The 14478-nt window shown below is 49.9% G+C and overlaps 3 protein-coding genes across 3 annotated transcripts; 2 read left to right on the forward strand and 1 right to left on the reverse strand.

Annotated features, from left to right (window-relative positions):
- Positions 1 to 3834: 3834 nt before the first annotated feature.
- Positions 3835 to 6228, forward strand: H1-2 (H1.2 linker histone, cluster member). The gene has a single exon (XM_028503329.2). It carries the CDS (start codon positions 3896 to 3898, stop codon positions 4535 to 4537), a length of 642 nt encoding a protein of 213 aa, XP_028359130.1. The 5' UTR covers positions 3835 to 3895; the 3' UTR covers positions 4538 to 6228.
- A 4064-nt stretch (positions 6229 to 10292) lies between these two features.
- LOC114489390 (histone H2A type 1) lies at positions 10293 to 10727 on the reverse strand. Its single transcript, XM_028503338.2, has one exon. It carries the CDS (start codon positions 10707 to 10709, stop codon positions 10317 to 10319), a length of 393 nt encoding a protein of 130 aa, XP_028359139.1. The 5' UTR covers positions 10710 to 10727; the 3' UTR covers positions 10293 to 10316.
- Positions 10728 to 11036: 309 nt separating this feature from the next.
- LOC114489398 (histone H2B type 1-B-like) lies at positions 11037 to 11491 on the forward strand. Its single transcript, XM_028503348.2, has one exon. The coding sequence runs from the start codon at positions 11066 to 11068 to the stop codon at positions 11444 to 11446; it is 381 nt and encodes a 126-aa protein (XP_028359149.1). The 5' UTR covers positions 11037 to 11065; the 3' UTR covers positions 11447 to 11491.
- The last annotated feature ends 2987 nt before the right edge of the window (positions 11492 to 14478 follow it).

Raw genomic sequence — 14478 nt, forward strand, 5'->3', positions numbered from 1 at the left:
CAGGAGGGGCTCATGGGCCAGGAATCTAAGGGGAATAAACCTCAAGCAGGACTCTGTGGGGTCAGCCTGTTCCCTGGAACGATCCACAGTAAGCTAACTGAACCCTCACTCTGCTCCTGGCGGAAGTGTCGCTCCCATTTACGGAGGAGGAAAGGAAGTCGGGGGAAGGCTGGGAACTCAGCTCCTGGTGATGGGAGGAGCTGGTGTCGCTCACCAGTGTGCCGGCACCCGAACCCTCTCTTTCTCTCCTCTCTTCCGCATCACCTGCTCAGCTGTGTTCTCCGCCCGCAGGCAAGCCAGAGAATAGTGGCTGCTGTTACGTGCCACATCCCTTGGTGACCCAGGAAAAAAAAAGGTTTTACTGACTCCCAGTTGGGGCCTATCACAAGGTTTATTAGTATCAGGTTAGCTGCCTGCAAAAGCAGTCACGGGAGACAGAGGACGTGAAGGGGAATCCAGCCGTGACGTTTCGGAATACAAGTTCTGCTCTGCGTGTTTCAACTTTCTTCCCCAGCTCTTTCCAGACCTGGAGGATATGAAATACAATTACCCAGCCAGTGGCATTCAGGATGTGTATGCGAACGAGAATACACAGCGTAGTGCATTGCACTGCTAACTGCGTCCTCCATACGGGCATCGATTTTGAACGGAAAGGTCATCCCCTGAATCCGGGTTTCCCCCCGGAGCTCATGTTCACGGTCTGCTGTTGATCACAGGCTGCTCCATCTTATTTCAAGGCTGAGATCCCGCGGGACATCTATCAGGTCGCCGGTCACTTTCAAGTTGACGGTGAACAAGTTTTGTCTCTTCCAGTTTTTAGAACAGGTTCCAAAGAGTCTGACCCTGGAGCACTTAGGATAAACTGAGTGTCAAACCACATTTTTCAAGAAGCTCAAACACGACTGTCGTGCAAATACTTGCCCATGGCCAGTGCTTGTGTGGGTCACAGGGTGGTTACGTCCTCAGTGAGAGAGTCAGCAGGAGACAGGAGAATGGAGTCCATATTCCATCACGGGAAGAAAGAATGCGAAGCCTGGAAAATTAGATGCAAAGTTGCTTCCTGTCCTATTAGTCACTGGGACGATAGCTTGCAGGGTTATCTTTTCTACTGGAAAGAAATTATTTGCATCTCTACTGGACAAAATCCTTCCTAATGTATCGATGTTCTACAAGTGAAAGTCCAGTTTTTACATCCTCTGCACCCAAAGAAGTCAACACGAAGTGAACGTTAACCTTGACTGAAGCAGTGCCGTGTAGTTGTTGGCCAGAGCGGGCCACCGCACCCTCATCCCGTGGCTGGTCGGAACCGCGGTGTCCTATGTCTGTGAGCACACGCGCTTCGGAGACCCACCATGCGAAAAGAAGGAATATGAACTATCTTATTTTTTAAAGAGATTGGTTACCACTTCAACTGATAGTAGTTTCGATGTGCATATTAAGTGACATAAAATATATTATTAAAATGAATTTTACCTATTTCTTTTCAGCTTTTTCAACGTGATGCTAGAAAACTTACAGTTACTTCTGTGACTTACATCCTGCTTTGTCACGCAGCGTGGTCGTCGAGCACCAGACGAGCCAAAAGTGGGCTCAGACAACTTTCTAACACTTCTTGGAAGGACACGAAGACGTGCTTTCGCCTTGATTTTAAATTTGACCAGCAGGAGACAGTTTTCAGATGTTGAACGAATGCTACTCAATGAAGCCACGCGGCTGTGCTTGGTCTAAAGTGAGAGGCCTCAGGCCCTCCCCGCCGCTGCACCGGCACGGGTAAACCATCTTTAACACGATGCGCTCACTGCTTGGGTGTCTGCGCCAAAAGCACACAAATCCTGTTGGAAGAAAAAGGTTTTATTTTTAATTTTGGCAAGTGAAGGAGGCCCAGGAATAATCTTCATAGCTCTGTCTCCCAGAAGAACGGTTTAACCATGGCTCATAGGCACTATTTGGTCAAATCTGTTAGCGTTGGCCGCTAGGTACTAACAAGGGAAGGTGGGAAAGAGGGGCGAGGCATCAAGCTGGTACGCTGGGAGGCTGAACCCGGTCTGGGGCCTGCTTCACAAGGCAGTCACAGCTTCACGCACTCCCCAGGGCGCCCCCGGTCCTTGGCACCCGACCCCCTGAAGCAGGCAGGAAGGATCCTCACCAGGGAGGAAGAACAGCGGGAGCAAGGCCTCTGCTGGGCACATGCCCAGGGGAAGCCTCCACAGGCAACAATTCTTGTTGATTTCTTCTTCGCAGTGGGCTACACTTGTCCAGGGTTTGGTTCAATGCACTTGACTCCTTTGCAGTGGGTATACTTGGTCAAGTTCGTCAGGTTGCAGCCGTGTCTGCAAAATACCGTTCGCACTTAGAAAGAACAGCATTCAGTACATAGCGCCTGTACCCTGAGTCGCGTGGCCTCACACTGTTGACGACCACAGTCCAGGCCCCGCACCTCTCATACTATCCCATGGAGACATGTGTGTGTTAAACAGGAATTTCCGGTGCATCGTAATACTTCCTTTGTGCTAAATATAAAGTGGCTATATTAAATATATAAGCAGGACATTTTCTCAGCCTCTTCTTTCAAGAATAAGTTGCCATTGCTTTGAGCCGAACGGCAACGTGTGAAGTAACAAAACTTAAAGTGGTAAATCAAATTTCACAATAGAACACATAAGGTCAGCTTTAGGAGGGACGAAAGGACATTAACTCATCGATAAAAAGTGGTATAATAATTTGTATTCTAGTACTTTTTCTGTATTTGTTTTCAACTTCGTCATCCTTTCTTACTTCTGTTTCCCATCTGTAGTTCATCTGATAAGTCGGAGTGTCTCTTATTAAAGACGGCTTTCTTTCCACCCATATCTTTGAGTTCCCACTTCGAGGATGTCCTTGTATATCGCGACGCGTGTTATATACTGCGACTGGAAGAACCCTGGCATTTTCACACACTGAACTTCATCTCTTAACCCCGGCACGCGAAGATAGATAAGTGCATGTCTTCCCTAAGAACAGATCATCTGCTTGTCCCTCGCTGCCGAGTCTGTCGGGGGCACTTTGTAGGCTTAGTGGGTTTCTTTCTTCCCTCATTACCCCCATTTTTCAAGGCCAGACCCCCTGCTTGCACAACCCAGAGGGGAACCCGAGAGCTTTTTAAAAACAGCCCAAATTCTCGCCTTTGGAAAGTGAAGAGTGTGCCCCGCCCCCATCTGCGAAAAGAAGGATTGATAGTTTCAGTGTCTTCAAATCAGAGATTTAAGTCTCTCACCTGCCACCCCCCAGGGCTCCTCCGAAACTTGGGGTCCCCCTCCCACCCCTCCCCGCCTGCTTCGGGCTGGTCCGGAACCTAGTCCCAGTCCCCTGCTCCTGTGGGTCTGCAAGCAGAATTCACAGAGGACCTGTGTTACTTCCCTTGCGAAGAAACAAAATTACCGTGAAAATGTAAGTGGAAAGCACTTGGTTTTTGTCCCCAAAAGAAGGTCAACATGTGCCCAACCATCCCTGAGAAAAAGAACTTTCGGGGGCAAAGGAGCGAACAGGTAATTTAGAAGAAAAACAGAAAGTGGTCTCAGACTGCCCTGGACTTCCCTCGGAGTTGGGGGATTTGGGGACGCCTGGACGCGGTGTCCTTGCAGTTAGGGAAAAAATTCTTGCAGAACACGAATCCTGAGGCTTCTCGGATTCTTTCCCGACCAAAACTGAGTGATTTGGTGCGGGGCATTTGAATATTTCCCCCCTTTTGTGAAGTGGAACAAACACAACTTGGGCGCACCGCGGCGGCTCGGAGCCTGCCAGCCAGGAGGGCGGCGGGAGCACCAATCAGCGCGCGCCTGCGCTCTATATATACAGCGGCGGCCCGCGCCGCTCCATCGGCGCTTTGCCACTTGTTTCCAAGTTCCAGATCGCCAGCATGTCGGAGACCGCTCCTGCCGCCCCCGCTGCCGCGCCCCCTGCGGAGAAGGCCCCCGTGAAGAAGAAGGCGGTCAAGAAGTCCGCAGGGGTGCGCCGCAAGGCGTCCGGGCCGCCGGTGTCCGAACTCATCACCAAGGCTGTGGCCGCCTCCAAGGAGCGCAGCGGCGTCTCGCTGGCGGCGCTCAAGAAGGCGCTGGCAGCCGCGGGCTACGATGTGGAGAAGAACAACAGCCGCATCAAGCTGGGCCTCAAGAGCCTGGTGAGCAAGGGCACCCTGGTGCAGACCAAGGGCACCGGCGCCTCGGGCTCCTTCAAGCTCAACAAGAAGGCGGCCTCCGGGGAGGCCAAGCCCAAAGCCAAAAAGGCGGGCTCGGCCAAACCCAAGAAGGCTGCTGGGGCGGCCAAGAAACCCAAGAAGGCCGCGGGGTCAGCCACCCCCAAGAAGAGCGCCAAGAAGACCCCGAAGAAGGCGAAGAAGCCGGCGGTGGCTACTGTGGCCAAAAAGGTAGCCAAGAGCCCCAAGAAAGCGAAGGCTGCCAAGCCCAAGAAGGTCGCCAAGAGCGCAGCCAAGGCTGTGAAGCCCAAGGCCGCCAAGCCCAAGGTTGCCAAGCCCAAGAAGGCTGCACCCAAAAAGAAGTAGGTTGTTCTGCTTCTAAAACCCAAAAAGGCTCTTTTCAGAGCCACCACTGGTCTCACCAAGAGAGCTGTGCACTTTGCCCTACCGCCCTTGTTTCTCTCTCCGCTGTCTTACTTTGCTAGTACTGCCGCCGAGATGGCTTCAGACGCTTCCCGGGAAGAGGGGGTGTGTGTAGGGAGGGACACCGACGCGCCCCGGGGCCCTCCTGACAGCTGGCCGCGCGCTGGCGCCGCTCGCCGTCAGCTGTGCGGAAGCGTTCCCGGCGGCCCCACCCCACGCCCAGGGACTGGGGAACTCGGTGGTGCCAGCCAGTGTCTCCGCCCGCCGGGCAGTCAAAAAGTCCCGCCTGCTCACGGGTTGGTGCCTTCCTCCAAGCTTGGCTCCCATCCTGGGTTTCACTGGGCAGCGGCGGGTTCTGTCAGCTTTTCTTTCTGTGAGGCCGAGTTTGCTCTTTCCGCCAAGTGTAGAGATGCATCTCTTGTGGGGACACGGAACAAGTTCCCCAAGGTCAGCTCGGTGTGTCCCGGCGCGTTGGTGGCGTTCAGCCCTTGCAAAGGGGAGGCGGGCGGGCGCCTTTTCGCGTGTTCTAACTACCGTTTATTTGGCGACAAAAAAGTGCACTTGAGGAAAGGCGCACCCAGGGCTCGGCTGCACCGGGACGTTTCTGTCCGTCACACCCGGTAGTTTTGGACCTTGGTGTGACTGCTCTGAGCGCATCAAAAACAACTTTTGGTCGCCATCTTGGCCTGGCTGGCGGTTCCCCGTACTCCTCGTATTTCTTTAAATCCACCCGAGGATATTTTGATTTTACAGAGTTATGCAGAGAGACAGAGAGAGAAGGAACATCGATCGTCCCCGTATTGGGGCTCGAACTCGCAACCTTCTTGGTGCACCGGACGGCGCTCCAACAGAGCCACCCGGCCGAGGCCCGTCCTTGTAGACAGGCATCTGAAAATTAGTGCTTCAGAAGCCCTTGCTTTGTGTGTGTGCGCAATCCAAGTGTTTTTACGGGAATCAGGAGAAAACTATTGGCAAACTCTTGGATATGTGTCTGTGAGTGGGGGTGATGCCAGTCAAGAGCTTTCGCGTCACTGACACGGTCATCTGTGGATTCTTTTGTATTTACGGCATTTCTCCCGGAGGAACTCCAGAGGCCCGTTTTTATTCCGGTGAATGCAGATTTTCTCGAGACACGTTCCAGAAACGGGCTTCGGGGGGCTGCAGCTCAGCTCCTCACCTATTGCCCCCAATACAGCGTTGATGAGACTTAATTCCCGTATTAGTGCTGGTGACCGCGGAGTTCATCCGCCCTGCCCCGCCCAACTGGACGGACGGATAATAATCTTCATTGTTTTTGTAAGAATAAGACTCCCTTGAGCTCCGTGTATTTGAGTGCCAAGTTATGGATATGAGTATGTGGATAATGTTTGTTATATGAATATATGCATGTTACATGTTAGATTTTAGACATATGTGTATATGTAGATAATTTTCCCTCCAAGACCATTTCCTTCCTCTTCCAACTCTGCCTTTCCTTCCCTCACCACCCCACCCCCACTTGAGATGGCACCTTTATCCTCTTTGTCACAGCCTAAATTGTACGGATAGGTGGACTGATTTTTGGTTTTCTATTTTGTTCCTTTGATCTTTCTGGCCATTCCTAAGGTTCGAGATCACACTTTTTAAAAATCTTTGTTTTTTTAAATTATATATATAAATCACTGTTTGAAGTACTGTTTAAATATATATGTACTCTTTGTATTATACGAAGTACTGTTTTTACATATATTTCACTGTTTGAAGGATCTGTGTTTTTAGTACTGTTCATAGCTGTCTTCAGTGCTGAGAATTATGGCCTACACAGCAGAGATGCAAATAATAATGGAATGTTAAATAAACTGAGGTGTTCTGATATGACTTTCATAGTTGATTCAGGTAATTTACTCCCATTACTCCTTTCCAAAATTCTCTGGTTATTCTATTTGTTTGATTACTTTCCTTTTTCGTATGTACTTTGGGACCTTCTCCCCAAACCCACTCAGAAAGAGTCAACACCCTGTTGGTAGTCTTATTGGGATTGCTATTTTTATCAGTAAAACTCAGGAGATGAGTTTTAGTATTCAAGAGCATTTTATATTTTCCCATTGTTCAAATATGTTCTACTTTTCTCCAAATACATCTCTCCCCATTTTCTATTACCATCATTCCCAGATACTTCCTTTTCTTTGCTGCTGTGGGAAATGGCACCCTGATATTCTAGAGTCCTCGAGGGTCAGCGTTCCCTAAACTGCACGTAGAAGGTACCCAGGAACTGAAGGAATCTCTGCCCAAGCAAAGGAATCCATAAACAGTTCTGGTCAGGGCCACATCACTCAGGAGCAAAGAAACAGCTTGAAATCCATTTAAAGATATGATTTATTAAACCTAATATGTCCAAAATACCATCAGATCACCCTGTGAGGTTAATTTCCACAGAACCCCCTTTTCATCCACGGTTGATGTATTTTCCCACTAAAAATTAATGTTCACTACCTAGTTTTGTATTTGTAGTTTAGTGTGGTAGTTTTTTTAGTCGCAGAGCTTTAGGCCTCAGCAAGTCTTGATCTCTATATTATCTTTATTATATTTAGAATCTTAAAAAAAAAAAACACTTAAATCGATGTTTTTGTATTTATTAAAAGAGCATGGGTAAAAGAGAGAAGCTCTACACTTGCGACCCTTTGTGGGTGAAAAAAGGGTGCTATAATAAATCAGAAGTTCCCATTGTAAGGTTATAGTGGGCAGTCACACCCCAGGCATCAAAGTTTTCAATTAAAAGGCTCATCTTTGCTTTTGTAACCCCGCAAAGAGCTGGCCCACCAAGTGCTGAGAGAGCCAGTTCTTGCAGACCCCGCGGTGCATGGAAGGACCGGGAACTACACGGGGAGGTTGGCACCTTGCTCTGGAAACACCCCAGCTTCTCAGCAGTTCACACACCAGGGTTTTAGAGAACACAATTCCCGAGTCGTAGTGAGTAAGAGGTTTGGGGTCATGGGTCTTGGTGACTGGTTAGGAGTGACAGAAGGGCAGAAAATCATTACTTAAGGTCCTGAGGTCAGCTTGGGGGTCTTTCAGTCTGATTTCATGTGGATGTGCCCAGGGAGGGTCATTCAGCTCTAAAGCTCAGGAACTGAAACACAATTCAGGCCACACTATTACCTTTGTCTCACAGAAACCCACACCCCGTGGCCCTCAGTCAGGGCCTGGGTGTCTCTTCTCCCTGCCTCAGAGATTTGGGGGAAGGGCCAAGGCTCAGGGGCATGCTGGGAAGAAGCTGAACAGAGATCTGGAGCTACATACTAAATCAAAATCACACATTAAATCAAAACCCTCGGTTTCACTTGGTTGTTCACTTTGTATCTGAAAAGTATCTTAACAGTGCTTGACACTAGGTAGGTTACCTTCACTGTATTTGTGATGCTCAATCCTCTTGTGCTGTTACTGTTCCTAATGTGCTTTCCCCAGAAGTCTAGCAGGCCTTAGGCTATGCACTTTGTGTGATGGTTAACAGGGTGCTACGCCCAAACATACAAACAGGTATATGTTAAATTTAAAGATATTCTCTGAGGGGTTTTAACCCCTGACTTCACCTTAAGCAAGTGCTGTCCAATGCTTTTGTGCATCTAGGTAGCATACCTTTGAAATTCCCCTTCAGACCTCTCCTTCCAAAGTAGAAACCATGCATAATCTCAAGTATCCAGTAATCCGATCTTCACCTCGCTTTCTTCCACCTCCTTGTAATATTCCTTATTTTCAAGTGAGCAAAAGAAATGCAAAACTGTCCTCCAGATCCTTTGAGGTCTTTATCCCCTAGAATATACTGGCAGTTTTGTCAGCCAATAAAATATATCTATAGATTTGGAAATTTCTTATGCCCACATGTTCAGCATCTTAAATCCTACTGAATTTCAGATTATGGTAAACTTCATCTTCCCTGCTAGGTGAATGTCTTTATTGGGCCTCTGTCTAGGGGATGAGTACTGAGGCATTTCCATCACGTGAGCTGCAATCCCATTTCAGGTACGCCGATACTGAATTATGGAGCCAGAAGTGTGGTCAAGTCCCCATACACTTAAGGACAATCAATAAAAACAGCTTAACTATAACAGGGGAAAATAAGTCGGTGAAGTCATGTCTCTGGCATTTGAAAAAATACCGTGAACTGAAATCCTGACTGATTTATTCTGCCATTCTACATATAGTAAAACTTTGGCATATTGATGTCCTAAGAAATTAGAAACTAAGCAGCAGAGTGTTGCATACTTGTAACATGTCTACAGTACCTTGGAAGTTTCACAGCAATATGTGACAGGCAATATTTGAAAAACTAATCTTGACGTTAAGCTAGGTTTGGCATTATTTCACAATTCCAATTCCAGAAACAAGAAAATGCACTCGTACTACAGCCCGTATTAAGTGAGCCGGTGGTTGGCTCTTAAAAGAGCCTTTGGGTTCAAGTTTACCACAGTTTGACACCTGCTTACGCCCGCTCCCCCCGGATGCGGCGCGCGAGCTGGATGTCCTTGGGCATGATGGTGACGCGCTTGGCGTGGATGGCGCACAGGTTGGTGTCCTCGAACAGGCCCACCAGGTAGGCCTCGCACGCCTCCTGCAGCGCCATGACGGCCGAGCTCTGGAAGCGCAGGTCGGTCTTGAAGTCCTGCGCGATCTCGCGCACCAGGCGCTGGAAGGGCAGCTTGCGGATCAGCAGCTCGGTGGACTTCTGGTAGCGGCGGATCTCGCGCAGGGCCACGGTGCCGGGCCGGTAGCGGTGCGGCTTCTTGACGCCGCCGGTGGCCGGCGCGCTCTTGCGGGCCGCCTTGGTGGCCAGCTGCTTGCGCGGGGCCTTCCCGCCCGTGGACTTGCGCGCCGTCTGCTTCGTCCGGGCCATACCGAAACCTCGGGCGCTCTCAGCTGCAGAAACAGCACGAGCGACAAACCTTCGCCCGCTATATATAAGGCGAGTCCAGCGCTGATTGGACCAGGCAGCTGCCCATCAAGGTTCGCAGCGAAGTTATTGGAAGCGGCCGCCATTTTCTCTTACGCGGGAACCGCCGGGGCGTCGACACCGGAAACGAGCTTCTCCCGCCCCGCCCCCGCCCCGCCCCCGCCCCCGCCCCCGCCCCCGCCCCCGCCCCCGCCCCCGCCCCCGCCTTAACAGCGGCCCCTTTCCACCTTTTCGCGCCGCCACCGTCTTTACGCCCTTTCTCTCCAACGCTCTTTGGCGTTTGCCCGCAGAACTGCGTGTCAGCGTTACCATGATACACACTGTTTGCTCAGTAAACCTTTTAGACCCGGGACCCTGAGACGGACCTCCCTCTGGTTGTTTTGAAAAGGCGCGCGCTGGAGGGGATTGGCCCAGTGACGACCGAGACAGCGGGAGGGAGGGTGGTCCCTCGCCCTGCAGGACCCACCCCGACCTGCGTGTAGGTCGGACAATGCCTGGTCAGGAGTGCGTCTCAGTCAGGGGTGTCCCTCACGCTGGGCCCCGCTCAGCCGCCCCGCGCGGAGGGTCCCCGTAAGCGTTCTCTCCCCTGGGGCGGGGTCTGCTCTCAGCGACGCCGAGCTCGCGTCCCCACCCGTGTTCGCACGCTGACCCCTACTGGCGGGCTCGGGAGTTGCGGCGCGGGTCACTTTGACGGGCGCCTGCTAAGCAGGCACGAAGACACAAGCCCTTTTAGCGAAAACGTGGGTGGCTCTGAAAAGAGCCTTTGGTTTCAACTGGTTGGAGCGCTGCAGGCTTTCACTTGCCCTTGGCCTTGTGGTGGCTCTCGGTCTTCTTGGGCAGCAGCACGGCCTGGATGTTGGGCAGCACGCCGCCCTGCGCGATGGTCACCTTGCCCAGCAGCTTGTTGAGCTCCTCGTCGTTGCGGATGGCCAGCTGCAGGTGGCGCGGGATGATGCGCGTCTTCTTGTTGTCGCGCGCCGCGTTGCCCGCCAGCTCCAGGATCTCGGCCGTCAGGTACTCCAGCACGGCCGCCAGGTACACGGGCGCGCCGGCGCCGACCCGCTCGGCGTAGTTGCCCTTGCGCAGCAGGCGGTGCACGCGGCCCACGGGGAACTGCAGCCCGGCCCGCGACGAGCGCGTCTTGGCCTTGGCGCGCGCCTTGCCGCCCTGCTTCCCGCGTCCAGACATAGTAGCCGGCGTAAACCAAGCACTAGAAGTCACAAGTAGTAATGTGTACTTTGTGAGGAGTAGAAAGGTTCTTATAGATACCTTTTAGATATATCAGTCGCCATTTGATTGGGTAGAACATATCGTAACCAATAGAAAGCTGAACTGTGAATCCTTCATTTGCATAGAGTATTTCCTTGCGGAACTGCAGTGACTAGCCAATCAGAGCTGTAGTGAGTAGCCAATCAGAAGTGAGAATTTTGTAGTCTTCATTTACATAATGCAATACATTTGTACACTAATGAGGTTTCAGCTCCCCATTCTAACCTTTACGTGAGAGATTATTCTCAGTGGTTTTACAGTTAGCAGGAGAAGCAATGCCTGAACCTTTCAAAGCTGCTCCAGCTCCTAAGAAAGGGTCTAAAAAGGCCATTAGTAAAGCGCAGAAGAAGGACAGCAAAAAGCGTAAGCGCAGCCGCAAGGAGAGCTATTCAGTGTACGTGTACAAGGTGCTCAAGCAGGTGCACCCCGACACGGGCATCTCGTCCAAGGCCATGGGCATCATGAACTCGTTCGTGAACGACATCTTCGAGCGCATCGCGGGCGAGGCGTCGCGCCTGGCGCACTACAACAAGCGCTCGACCATCACGTCGCGGGAGATCCAGACGGCCGTGCGCCTGCTGCTGCCCGGGGAGCTGGCCAAGCACGCCGTGTCCGAGGGCACCAAGGCCGTCACCAAGTACACCAGCTCCAAGTAGTGTTTCAGTCGGTGTGATTCTAAAGGCTCTTTTCAGAGCCACTCATTTTGTCTAAGAAAAGCTGTAGCTGCTATTTCCAAACGTTTTCCAACCAGCCATGTCTTCTTTAATTCAGTTTGGGTCCTGGGTTGTATGACATGATGGTTGATGTAAAGTCAGCTCAGATTTGAATCTACAGTGTCTCTTGGTTCTGTTGTGCTGTACCCAAGAATCGGCTACTTCACAGATATTTTTACCCCGCCCCATGTCCTCCTATCCTCGAGTTGTTTGCTACACTGCATATACAAATAGTTACTTCCCATTTCCCCGCCCTGCATGTTTCTGATGGAGGAAGTTGGAGTTTACCTGAGGCGTAAGTAAACACTTAAGGCTTAAAGGATTTCTGAGTAGGGGTCCTCAAGAGATTGTAATAATCCAGCTCTTTCGGGGAATGGTGGGGAGGTCCAGGTAGCACAAGGGGCACGCAGAGGTACGCTCCTTCCAGCAGCCTGAATTTATCTGTGCCTGGAGCATTAGGGTAACAGCCAGCAAAATTCTGGGTGGCTGGGGTACTTGTTTCCGTGGGGGATACCTCGTGCCCTTTGCTCTAATTTCTCATTAGAATTTTTTACAGATGGCAAAAGTCCATCTAAAACGCGTTTGCATTTTTCCTGCGTCCCAGAAATCCAGGCTCCAACTCTTGGGCCTTTGACCGTTCTGGGAAGCCCATGGAAAGGCGAGGAGGGTGGCTTGCAACTTTAAAGGGGAAAAATATTTGAATTTCCCGCCGGTCCTCATTTGGCGCCACCTGTCGGCCTATAGTGGCGCGGGGCCGGGGGGGGGGGGGGGGGGGGGGGGGGGGGGATGGAAAGTAAGATGTACTGGTTTTTCTCTGCAAACTTTTTTTCATGGACTCTAGGACTCCACAACTAATCCCAAACCGACAGGAAGGGCCATTGATTGAGGAAGAGGACTCAGAGGCGTGGGTCTACTTTAGGGGTAGAAATATCAGCTGTTCAATGAAAATATTTTCTTTCTGTCTTTGAGTACAATGTGGTTGATATACAATAGTGTCTTTGAGTGAAACAAAATTTAAACTGAAATTTTTCCCAAAAAATCGCTTCAAAAGAAAATGCACATTTAATTTTCCCATGGCCCACATATGTCAGTGGACCACTGGATGGGAACTTTTTTCTCAGCATATGCAAAATAGTGTTGTGAAAAAAACACCTGCCTTAAAAATCAATAATGGTTTTGGTTGACACTGTAAGAAGACACCCCCAGTCTACCCTCTCCCCGGAGAAATTGATAGTGGGTTCATGCTATAGTGTAAGAACCACTGGCCCTGATGTTCTTCCTCTGGAGGAGGAAGGTCTAGGTAGTAATATTATTTCTCATCTTGTACAAAATGATCTTTCCAGAAGGGGATTATTTTCACCCTATCTTGTCATATGTAAATTTGTCTGTCTGCTTGCTTTCAACCTCTCTGTCTCTTTCTCTCATTCCTTTCTAATATTTTACATTTTACCTAATACTGCACTCTTAATTGACAAGCTCAAATAAAAAACCAGGCCACCTAACCTCAAAGCTAGAAATGTTTGCCATATGTTCTCATGTTTCACAAGTGAATGAGGAATTAAGAGGAAAAAAAAAAGATGCCTGGACTCCGTGGTACACTGCAGATCTATAGTGGAAGGTAGTGAGAAGACAGGGAAACAAAATTATAAATCTCCCTGGTTGATTCTGACTAGGAACCAACTCTGAGCACAGCAGGGCCAGTAGGCAAGTCCATCAGGTGAGAGAAGTTCTAGAAGTGATAGCAAGCTCGAGGAATTCACTGCTCCGGGTGCTGTAATCAAGAAGCAGACATAGTTGCCACCAGGTGGTGTATTTACTTGCAGCAAGTAAAGGAGACAAGGAATTCTCCAGACTTAGCCATGGCTCAGCCACACGATGGTCAATTACATGTTGATTTCTTCTTTGCAGTTGTCTATCCTTATCTCATTGTTTTCTTGACAAACTAATCCGGTGGATGCTGTGTCCACAAAACACTGTTGTACCTTTTAACATTCAGCAAGAATACCATTTAGTAACAATTGACCAGACCTACAGATCCTCATCCTATCTACCAGAAGGGTTTCTACACTGTGATAAACACCCACACTTTCTGGGGAGCTACTGTCTCTGAGTTACAAAGAAAACAAAAGAAAAATAATCTGGGCTACATCCCTAACTCTCCTTGCCTGTCTTAGAGACCTTTGCCGTTCTTCCTTCCTATTCAACAGAGATAATGTGAAGACAGAAAGAACTGGATTTGCAGACAGAGGGAAAGAGCTACTGACCAAGGTGGAGATGTGGGTGCTGGAACCAGAGGCAGAGTATAGGGGGACTTCTAATTTGGAGGGAGGAAGACTGAGAATTCTGAAAGAAGAAAGGTCACCCCAAAGACAAGTAACCTGAGGCCCACAGACTGGTCATGCTCAGGAATGAGATGGCACAGGAAGGACCGAAGGAATGCCCTGGCTCCTGATTCCCGACAGAAGACAGGACATGAACTTCTCAGTTCCTTCTTCGGTGTCTTTCAGCAGCTTTCAATGTGTTTTTCGTGCCTTCTCCTTTGCAGTCACTAATATACACATTTAAATGAGTTTTTTCACTTCCTAGAAAAACAAAGCCCGCCGCCCTTTACTTAAAAATAATACCTAATACAGCCCTGGCTGGTGTGGCTCAGTGGATTTGATAGAGGACTCAAGAGTTGGAAAATCTTAGTTTAAGGTAAATTGTTATAAGCCTAGGAAGTAATGCATATGTTAAAGCTATTGTTTTAGAAACTACAGATAAGGCCCGTCCTGGCTTGTGGGAGAGACAGCGGACCTCCTGGGCCACCACTAAAGATTATGGCCAGGGGACAAGTAGAGGCATCTGGGCCACTGCGTTCTAGGGACAGACAGACACCACCTGTCCCGGGGAACAGCTAACTGCCCAGGACAAGAATGCTACATTCTCTTTCACCTAATTCTCTCTAGATTTCAAAACCCCTGACCGCACCTTGT

This window comes from Phyllostomus discolor, chromosome 14 (assembly GCF_004126475.2).
Source record: "Phyllostomus discolor isolate MPI-MPIP mPhyDis1 chromosome 14, mPhyDis1.pri.v3, whole genome shotgun sequence".
Classification (NCBI taxonomy): domain Eukaryota; kingdom Metazoa; phylum Chordata; class Mammalia; order Chiroptera; family Phyllostomidae; genus Phyllostomus; species Phyllostomus discolor.